Below are 11,237 nucleotides of genomic sequence, written 5' to 3'. Positions count from 1 at the left end.
TGCCACAATGAACCCGATAAGGAAGTATCAACGCTGACATGAGGTCTGCTTGAGCAGTACCCGTACAGTATTTGCGAAAGGAGTGTAAATGCCTTTTTGATGGTTCATTTCCAGCCACACTGCTTTCAACAAGCTCGATCGCTGCCGCACTCATCTGCAGTATCTAAACCGTATTCACATCAGAACAGATTGATCGCCGCCTCGACCGAAAACACGCCTTTTCTCATATCTGTCCGCTCGCAGCATCGCGACAACGCCATTCGTCATGACCTATCCTGCTCACCTCTCGAACGCTTCGGCAAATCTTACCTCAACCAAACCCCATCACGTTGAGATGGATCTGGGCCAGTCAGAGCAATGTTGCGTTCCTTGGGAGTTTATCCTTCCGTTCATCTCAACAGAACACCGGGGTGAGATTTGCAGCTTCGTCAAGCTGGCTCTGGCCATGGCCATGTGCAGAGTGTCGGGAGATTCAGACGCAGCTTTCTGCGTACTCAAACCCATCGGCGCCTCAGTTGCTTCGACTGTTCGTGCAGGAGGCGATCGAACGACGCAGCTGCTGAAGTTTAGCGTTCAGCTCGAGGAGACCTTGACGATCGGTCAAGCGCTATCCAGGATCGGTGAATCGACTGAGCAGCCGTTCAATGAGCTAGATGGAAACGAACCGTTCAGCGGCGCAAGCGGTTGGGTAGTACTTGCTATTCCCGCAGAGCTAGATCCCGAAGATCATGAAGACGAGCAGGGGCTTCAGAAAAAGGAAGCTTCTCAAGGCGCTGCACAAATCAGTGTTGCACCCACCAGATACGGATTGGAGATATCATGCCAGTAAGGAAAGCGGGACAATACCGACAATTCAGGTCTGCGATGGCTTTTGCGACATACAGCCACGATCCTTAAGACAATCATCCGATCGGATTGCAACGAGGCTCTTCACAACATTGACTCTCTCGATAGTGACGAACAAATCCTCGTCCGTGACCATTGGCCTTGCCAGAAAGTCTCGAAAACCTTCTCGTTGGACACTCCCGCCTCAGTGGGTGGTTTCGAGAGCGTTCAAATGCAGATAGCTCGACGCGCACAGCTTCATCCCAAGAAGATTGCATTGCAGACCGCGGAAGGACGTTGCATGCCATATGGCATGCTCTATAGACAGGCGCAACACCTGGCCTCCCTTTGTGCTGCCGAGCTCTCTTCCACGGAGAGGGCATCACCGATTCCGCTGGCACTTGACCAAGGCATTCCTTTGTACGTGTCCATCTGAGCAGTACTGATGCTAGGAAGTGCTTACGTGCCACTTGATCTTGAAAGTCCAGCGGCAAGGAATCAACTGATCTTGGATCAGATCAGCCCTCGTGTCATCCTCACAACCGCCAAGCAAAGTGATTCGCTGCAAGGTCTCCTCAATGCAAGCGGAGCTAGAATTATCCTGGTCGATCAGTTGCTCCAACTTCCCGTAGCAAACGAGTCTATCTTCACCATTGGTGCCGGCGTGTTTCATTCGACAGAGGCCTCCGATCTAGCAGACATCCTCTTTACGAGTGGAACAAGTGGCGCCCCTAAAGGGATTCGTGTCGACCACGGTAATTTGTTCCATTCTATCCGGGGATGCAGGTCGATGATGAATGCCTACCACTCTTTACGCACCCTTGCCTTTTCCGCTCCTGCCATCGATATGAGCGTATGGGATCTGTTCGGAACTCTCACAAGCGGAGGTACGATCTGCGTGGCAAGAAAGCCTCAGTTGCTTCAAGACCTGACAACAATGTGCGACACTTTTGCCGCCACATTCTTGCAGTCGACTTCGACGGTTTTGAACTTGATCAACCCAGCAAGAGTGCCCTTCCTTCACGTCATTCTTCCGGGCGGCGAGCCTATGAGTTTTTCGGTGCAGAAGAAATTTGCTCAGGATTTCGACCTTTACAACACGTACGGTCCTTCAGAAATCACCGTCAGCGCTGTGTCTGCGAATATTGAACCATCTTCAAGCCGCAAGACCATAGGTCAGCCCTTAGGATCCAACAAGGTGTATATTCTTCGAGATTCAACGGCAGTGACAGACGATTTCAGCTCATCTTTGGAGCTTTGCGGCGTCAACGAAATTGGAGAGATTGCGTTGGCCGGTCCTCAAGTTGCGCAGGGTTATCTTCATCTACCCGAGTTCTCGGCGTCGAAGTTCATCGCCAATCCATTTGCGAAGGGCGAAAGAATGTTTCTATCCGGAGATATGGGTAGATGGAGTCCGTTGTGCTTCTCGAAGGTCGCAAAGACCGTCAAGTCAAGATTCGTGGGGGCAGAGTTGAGCTTGCCTCCGTCACAGCCGTTGCTCTAGCAGCCACCGATGAAGTCAAGGACGCAACATGCATCAAGATCGAGATAGACAAGGTCGAAACACTCGCACTGTTTATTTCTCCTTTTCCCGACATTAACTCGATGGACAAGGACGATCTTCCACACTGTTTGCAGAAGGGTTATCGAAATGCCGCGAATGCAATCTTTGAACGATGCGAGTTGCAGCTGCCTTGGTACGCTGTACCTTCTTTCGTTTTCCCACTCGGGGCGATTCCCTCTACCGCAAACGACAAGCTTGACGAGCGCAGAATTGCTTCCATCTACTCGGATATCGTTGCAAAGAACTTGGAGAGGCATTTCCGCCGCAGTGCTAACGAAACTTCCATTCGATATCAATCTTCCCCGTTGGAGGAAGCCGTTGCGGCGCTCTGGGAGTCTATCCTACCTTACGATCTTCCAGCTTGCCGAATTCCACTCGATCAGCACTTCTTCGCAGCAGGAGGCAACTCGATGAGTGTGATAAAGCTCAGCGCAGCTGCGCGCCAATCTGGGTACAGCCTGTCAGTTGCCGACATCTTTGCACATCCAACCATTCGTGCGCAAGCTCGCGTGTTGATGCGAGTCTCTACGCCTTTGAGCACCGATCTAACGGGTCTCGACGGCGCAGAGGAGCTTCTGGCTCCTTTTAGCCTTGTCAAAGGCTGGGCAGACTCTGCCCAGGATGGCCTCAGTGAAGTTGAGATTTCAGTCAACGAAGTCGAAGAGGCGATGCCAGCTACTCGAACTCAAGAGTCGCTCATCAGCATCAGCCTGAGGAACACCCGACATGGCGGCCGCTATATGGCGCGTATGGGAGTCCCAATCCCAGACTGGGTCTCGGTAGAGCGATTCAAGGAAGCTTGGAAGCAGCTTGTTTCGGCAACTCCAATTCTGCGAACAGCTTTCGTGTTGCAGGGCGACCAGCTGCTTCAGCTTGTTCTGAAAACCACGTCCGCTCAAGTTCAACAGCTCGTCAATCTCACTGCAAGACGCAGTCATGACAGCTGCGTTCACATGCAGTTCAAGCTCGGTCAATGTCCTGTTGCGGCCGAACTCGACATTGCTAGCGATAAGACAGACTTTCACCTGACTATACATCACTCTGTATATGACGGCGAGCTGCTCCGACTTCTTTCCGAGCGACTGATTCAGCTCTGTCGCACCCCCGGAGCGGAGCTGCAAGGCCGTCCCTATTCCTTGTTCGTTCATCGTCTTCTCAAGCTCCAGGACAATGAAAAATCGATTGCGTACTGGAAACGGTATCTGTTCGAATGTCAGGCATTCACCTGGCCCACCGAGATGGTAGGAAAGGCTGGCTTAGCCTCGCAAGTCGAACGGCAAAGCTCCTGCAGGGAGACTCAGATGGTTTTCGAAGGTGCTCTGCGCTCTAAAGCGCAGGAGCATTGCGTGACAACAGCGACTCTCTTCAAGACAGCATTAACCATCGTCCTCCATGCATCTTCGGGTGCAAACGACTTCATCTACAGTCTCGTCTCTTCTGGCCGCTCCGGCATGGCTGGGCACGCAGACCTTCAGGATGTATTAGGACCTTGTGTCACTACTGTGCCAGTTCGAGCTGTCATCGCTCCAGATCAGACTGTCACGGAGCTTCTCGCTCAAATTGACGCTGACGGTGCAGCAGCCCTTGCCCACGAGCATGTCGGCTACGCCAAGATCTGTGGTACAGCAAATCTGCGTCCTGCAACAGCCTTGTCTACCGTCTTGTTGACCTTTCAAGACGAGCCTTCTGCTTTATCAGCCCAAGAATTCAGCCTCTTTGACGCGACCACTCAAATGGAAGTAGAGTTCCCGATCAATCTCATCGTGCACCCGCGCGACGAAGCCTTGCTCATGGCGCTCTGCTCACACGACGAGGAGGTTGCTCCTAGATTGGCGACGTTCTTCTTGCAACGGATCTCGGCTGTTCTGACTTCGATTTGCAGCAGTGACTTAAGAGGATTGACAGTAAAAAGATCTTCCGTGCGTGGGCGAAGAAGAGCTTCTGCATCTGCGCACGACGCTGTGCAAGCCGCTTACGGCTACAAGTACAATCAAAGCCTTCGAGCCGGTTCATGTCTCCTTTTCGGCAAAAGCCCGGCAGATCCCGAAGAAGATCGCTATCATGTTCTTGGACGGCGAAGCCATCACGTATGATAGGCTCGATTACCTGTCCGGTCAGCTCTCTGTGAAGCTGGCTGCCCGTATCTCTTCTTCCAATCCCAGTAAGCGGCCAGTGGCCATCTTCATGCCTAAAAGCATCGCGCTCTATATCGTCATTTTTGCCGTGCTCAAAGCGGGTTATGGATACGTAGCGTTCGAGCCCGATCATCCGCCATCCAGAACGCCTCAGCTCTTGTCGCACGTCCAAGCGTCTCTGTTGATCGTGATTGAAAGCACTCATCCTCGAGTGAGCTCAATCTTGGCAGAGAACGTAAACGGTATTTCCGAAAACAACGTCAATAGCTCACTGTTCAACGCAGACAGAGCCATCCGTGAATGCGATACAGAGGACACAGGCTGCGAAGCTGACCTTTCGAAGGCAATCGCAATCAAAGAAGATGACACGGCATACATTGTCTTCACCAGCGGCACAACAAGCTCTCCAAAGCCGATTGTGGTCCAGCACGGCAATCTTTACCACTCCATCGAATCGAGTCGCTCGATTCTTCACAAGGATCCGTCTTCCTTACGCACACTGGCCTTTTCAGGCCCGACTTTTGACATGAGCGTATGGGATTTCTTCGGAACGCTCTTGATTTTGCGGCACTCTTTGCATTGCCCCGCGCAACGATCTTCTCACTGACCTGAGTGGCGTGACAGCTAGGCTTGCTGCTACTTTCATCGAGACTACCTCCACAGTCTTGGATCTGCTTGTGCCAGACCAAGTGCCGTTCCTGCTGACACTTTGTCCGGGAGGCGAACCGCTGAAGAAGCAAATTTGCGAACGCTTTTCGACCGGATTCCAGATCCTCAACACCTATGGCCCTTCTGAATGCACCGTCAGCGTCACGTCCGGCTGTATTGGAAGAAATGACCTTCCGAGTCTCATAGGCAGACCGATAGGCTGCAACCGTGCGTACGTCATCGACCGCTGCAGTGGCCGACCTCCTGCGTTGGTGCCGCTCGGAAGAATCTGTGAACTGGCGATCGGTGGACCCCAAGTAGGGCTCGGCTATCTTGGCAACCAACCTGCCACCTTGGCGTCTTTCATTCCGAGCCCTTTCGACGTCGATGCGCCCACAAGTCAAAGATTGTTTTTGACAGGGGACAAGGCAAGATGGCATTCAGATGGCCGCCTTGAATACCTGGGTCGTTCCGACTTCCAAATCAAGATCCGAGGCTTCCGCATTGACCCCTTCGAGGTTGAGGAGGCGGTCGTCAAAGCTGCTCATCCTCTTGGAGATGATGCAATCTGCGCGAAGGTGTTCGACAATGAAAGCCGCGAACGTCTTGTCCTGTTTTTAGCTCTATCCCATGGAGCTAACAGTCAGACAGATTGTACCTTCAGTGCTGGGCTGACGCTGACCGGTACCCTTACAGAGGTCGCTTCTGCACGTACAGCAAGTCTCTCATCTGCGTTGAAACAAAGGCTACCTTCGTATATGATCCCTTCAGTTATTCTTCCGATGAAGGCTTTTCCGTTGACCGCCAATCTCAAGGTGGACAGGAAAGCGCTGATGTCTACATACACGGAATGGCTCGCTTCGGGAAGCAAGTTCACATTCATCGATGACGGTTCTGCACAACAGAGGAATGTTTTGAAGCCAAGCCTCAACGAGACCGAGATCCAGGTCGCTACTCTCTGGGGTCAGCTGCTTGGGAGGGAGCCGAGCTCTTTCTCGTCGAGCGACCACTTCCTCCTCGTGGGTGGCGACTCGGTCCTCCTGATCCGCCTTGCAGGTCTCTGGCGAGCACATGGCTGCAAGATTGACTTTGCAACGCTCTTCGACAACCTCATTCTCTCAGCCCAGGCAAAACTGTTCCTTCCATCACGATCAATCGACGAGAGAGAAGCTCAGAAGGCCTATGAACCGTTCAGTCTGCTTCAAGATGCGATCACCACCACGGCAGATGCGATTGCAGGACTCAACGCTGAGCCGGAGGACGTAGTGGATATCCTCCCTTGCTCGCCGATGCAAGATGCTTTAGTTGGTCTCAGTCTCACTGGCGACAAGGACGCCCAGGCCTACTTTGCCACGATCGACACAGAACTTCCAAAATCTCTAGCTTTTTCGGAGGTGCAGCGTGCATGGGATCAACTCGTCCGGTGGAACGATGTGCTGCGTACATGCTTCTTCTTCGGAAAGGAAGGATTGCTTCAGGTAGTGTATAGATCGGAATCGACCAGAGGCAAGGCGGCTTATCTGCATGAAATCGACACAAAAGATACTGGTGCTTCAAGTCCCGATTCTACAAACTTCGATACGGTACCGGCACCAGGGCTCGAGATGGGAGCTGTCCCTATCACAGCGCGATACTATTCTTCAACCGAGAACTCCCGACTCGTGGTCAAATTCCACCACGCAGTGTACGATGGGGAAATGCTCGACATCCTCTTGAGCCAGTTCTACAGTGTTCTGCGGTACGAACGGTCAACCTCAAGTGGACCGCTTCGCTACAGCTACGCACTCTTCATACGGTGGCTTCAAGGTCAGCATCATAAGCGTCAGATTGCTTTTTGGTCTGAACACCTTCAAGGATGCAGCCCTTGCCAATGGCCCCCTCTCGCCGAGAATCTGGACAATCACGATCACGCCCTCCTCTCAGGGACAGTGCAGAATACAGAACGAGTCGTTCACATCTGGGCAGATCACATACATAGCCTGGCGAGTCACTATTCCGTCCTCCCTATCGCGCTGGTCCAGCTGGCCTTGGCTTTGGTTCTAAAAAGATACACCGCAGAGGACGACGTTTTGTTCTCAATGGTATCATCTGGCCGCTCTGGCTTGGAGATGGAAGGCTTAGACAAGGTTGCAGGTCCCTGCATTGCCACTATCCCGGTCAGAGTCAAAGTGAAGGAAGACCAACCGGTGAACCAATCGCTTGCCGCGCTGATGAAGGACTTACAACACAGTCTGAAACACGAGCACTTGGGAATGCACAAGATCAAAGAACTAATGGGAATTAGGCGCCGAGGACCCCTGACGAACGTGATCTTGACATACCAGGCGCACGTTGATCGGGTTGAGGCGGTCGGCAAGGACACCAATATGTTCCGTATCTTTGGAGGCAAGGTTCGGATGACAATGGACACGCCCATCAATCTGATAGTCTCTCCTACGTCAGAAGGACTAGAACTGTCGTGCTTCTTCCACACATGCACCGTCGAAGCAAGTCGGGTTCATTGGTTCCTAAAGCACATCGCGACGATCCTTGAATCGCTGAAGCCGACAGCGACAGACACGAGTTCTCGAACCTTGTTCGATCTTCGAATGCTTGATCATGAGGAGCATGCACGCCTCCTTGCATACAGCAATGATTCCGGCATCCGTTCTACCTCGAATGAAGCAGAGGATGTTTTGCAGACCTTCAAACGGCAGGTTGAACGGACTCCAAAGAAGATAGCTGTTCAACATGGCTGTTCGAGCTTTGTAAGTTACGCTGTTTTGGACAGCTGGTCGGATCGCCTAGCCTTGGATTTCCAACGTCAACTCCGTCTCTGCAACGATCGGACCCGCCCAAGACTGATTGCTTTGGTGTTGGAACGCGGACCGGGTCTCGTTGCGGCAATCCTAGCTGCACAAAAGGCAGGTGCAGCCTACATTGCAGTGGATGAAGACTCCAACCATACTCGGGCTCGGGACATCATCGCAGCATCAGCACCAACTCTTCTGCTTACCAGCGATAAACGGCGTGATCAAGCGAGATCACTGCTGTCAAACAGCGCCTTCGCTGTCGTGCTGTTGACGATCGAGGAAATGGGGACTAGTGCCAATGCCACCCTTGAAGAACATCCTGCAGCAATGGTGGCGGTCAGAAATGGCAGTGATCTTGCGTATGTTGTTTTCACAAGCGGTAAGCCAAAGGGGATCTGCGTTGAGAACCGCAATCTTGATTATTCGATACTGGATTGCATGTCTGTCATGCCTCAAGGTTCTTCTTTGCGGACACTCTGCTTCTCGGGTCCATCTTTCGACATGAGTGTCTGGGATCTTTTCGGTAGGCTTTGTACCGGTGGAACCCTTTGCACACTTTCAAAGCTCAGCTGGCTCGAAGACCTCGGTGGTATGGCAACTCAGCTCTTATGCGCCTTCCTGGAAACGACGTCTACGGTTCTCAATCTGCAATCTGATCGAACCTGCGACAGTGCCCTTCTTGAAGTACATCCTGCCAGGAGGTGAGCCGGTCGTACGCAGTATCCAACAAAAATTCAGCGACGACTTCTACCTCCTGAGCACGTACGGACCGTCTGAAGCGACTGTGAGTGTCTCTTCAGGTCGTCTTCATCAGCAAGATCCAGCGAACGTCATTGGAAAACCCGTCGGAAGCAGTGCGATCTATATTGTCAAGTCAAAGACTCAAGAAAGCAGATCGCAACTCAATTTGTGCTCTCTCTACGAGCCAGGTGAACTCGCTATCGCTGGCCCTCAAATATCTCGAGGATACCTGAACATGGCAGAGCTCACATCCAAGAGTTTCATAGAGGACTGCGAGCTAGAGTCGCAAGTCTTGCGCACTCGCTTGTTCCTTTCTGGGGATTTCGGATACTGGGATGGGCATGGAAGGCTGCACCTCCTTGGTAGGATCGACAGTCAGGTCAAGATCAAGGGGTATCGCGTAGAGCTGGGAGACATCGAATCGACAATCTTGACCGTCTTCCCTGGCACAATTCGACAGGCTGCGTGCATCAAAACGACCTTCGACAATCGAGAATCTATCGTTGCTTTCGTCGTACGGAACGACAACGATGCTTCAAAGCGACAGCACGAGTTTTGCGAAGCGGTGCGAGACACGATTGTAAATGTGCTGCCAGCATACATGGTGCCGTCAATGGTCCTCACGGTAGACTCGATACCTATGACCCAGAACTCCAAGATTGACAGAAACCAGCTGACAGAGTTTCATCGTAAGGTTCTAGCAACGCATCCCTTACCGGCGCACAAGAAACCAGCAGTAAATCCCCCTCGAAATCATCTCGAAGAACGTATCGCAACGGGCTGGTCCGAGCATCTCGGTATCGACCCACAGCTCCTGGACATTGACAAGCACTTTGTCTCCCTCGGAGCAGATTCCCTCACCGCCATGAAGGTAGCCAGGAGTCTTATCGCCGGTGGTCTGCGCGTGAGTGTGGCGACACTCTTCAGGCAGCCGACTGTAAGAAAGCTTGCTGCAGCTCTTCAAGGACCTCAGACACAGGCAGGTAATGCATTGGCAGCTTCGGTACCTAGTTATATACCTTTTTCGATGATTCAAACAAAGTCGGAGGACATATTTGCACGAAGCGATGTGGTCGATCGCGACGATATCGAGTACGTATTCCCTTGCAGTACGTTCCAGGAAGGACTCATCGACTCAACCTTGGTCCATCCTGAGCAGCAAGCCTTCTTTGCGAACTTGCGTATCCGGGTCGGCGAGGTCACCCAGGAGAGTCTGGAACGCTTCTGGGGCATTATGCAAGAACGACATCCGATGCTACGAACTGTCTTCAAAGCACATGAAGACAGCCTTCTTCATGTTGTCCTCAGACCGACTTCCAAGCTGTTAAACAGGATGAAGGGACGACAACCACAGGATGCGTTCCGGACAGTGCTTCTTGGAGAATGTCAGCATTGGCTACTACCTAGCTAGTGTAGACACCCAGACCGTCCTCGAGAGATGCTGATGCTTCTTCGTTTACATCATGCACTGTATGATGGAGCTATGATTCGAGGAATTCTTCACGATTTCGGCGAACTTCTATCCGGTGTCACTTTCACTCGACCTGTTCTACCTTTCTCATAATTCGTTTGGTGTAAGAAGAAAGCTCAAGGTCAATCGGATGCAAGTTCATCTCAATTCTGGAGCTCCTTGCTCTCAGACCTTGGAGACCAAACCTGGCCTCCTCGGGCCCTTTCTGGGACGAAATGGCTTACAATTCGGCGCAAGAATGTTTGCTGGAAAGGAGACTTCCAGACAATGTGTGCGAAGAATAGCGTCACAATTGCCATCATCCTTCAAGTTGTTATCTCCATCATCGTCGCAAGGAATGCTGGACACGAAAGTGTGGTAATTGGGGTCGTCGCATCTGGCCGCTCGAATCACGTGGATAGGATATCAGCAAACACGATCATAGATGGTCCTTCCATCCGCAACATCCCTTTTCGAGTAACAGTGCACGAGGCCGATATTCTGCAGAGCCTCTTCGAGCAGGCGCAAATTGATCATCAAGAAGCTCTGGAGCACGAAGTACCGAGCCTTGAAGGTTTACGAAAGATCACCGGCTCCTTGGTCAAAGTCGGACTCTCTGAGCTGCTTTTTGTCTTTCATGACTTTGAAGACTCGAAGGAGCAAATTCGCCAAGCTAGCAGAGATGCCAGCTTGAAGAGCAGCCTCAAGATCAGCCAATGTTGTTGGACAATCGTTTGACAGTTGAAGCCTTCGTCCAGGACGGGAGCCTATTCATCGAATGCGCATATTTGCTGGACGGCACAAAGACAGATTCAGAGTTGGACTGTTTCGCCGATAAGATCGTGGTTGCCCTCGATGCATTGGCAGACCTCTCGCCGGGCTCGCGCGTTCGCGAACTTTCGACTCTTTCTCCGTCCGAGGCCTTGTTGACTTCAATTTGGTCTCGAAGCGACACTGAAGCTCAATGCCAATTCCATCCTTTGATGCAATTCGACAACGTAGCACTGGCTTTCATGTCGCAGGCAGTAACGTGCCCTCGCAAGATTTCCCTGGAGTACAAAGGCAACCAATTCATTCCATAG

General features: G+C 52.0%; 1 protein-coding gene across 1 annotated transcript; it reads left to right on the top strand.

Moving 5' to 3' along the window:
* Positions 1–265: 265 nt before the first annotated feature.
* Positions 266–10,893, top strand: UMAG_10543 (uncharacterized protein; the record flags this gene model as incomplete). The annotated part of the gene is made up of 12 exons (XM_011393842.1): positions 266–785; positions 885–1,245; positions 1,348–2,228; positions 2,318–4,308; positions 4,358–5,056; positions 5,175–6,910; positions 7,220–7,627; positions 7,802–7,919; positions 8,076–8,323; positions 8,529–9,609; positions 9,748–10,090; positions 10,640–10,893. 12 exons carry the CDS (start codon positions 266–268, stop codon positions 10,891–10,893), a joined length of 8,640 nt encoding a protein of 2,879 aa, XP_011392144.1.
* Between the last annotated feature and the right edge of the window lie 344 nt (positions 10,894–11,237).

The sequence above is a fragment of the Mycosarcoma maydis genome, chromosome 19 (assembly GCF_000328475.2).
Source record: "Mycosarcoma maydis chromosome 19, whole genome shotgun sequence".
Lineage (NCBI taxonomy): Eukaryota > Fungi > Basidiomycota > Ustilaginomycetes > Ustilaginales > Mycosarcoma > Mycosarcoma maydis.
Note: the sequence above shows the minus strand (reverse complement) of the source record. Positions and strands in the feature narration are given on the sequence as shown.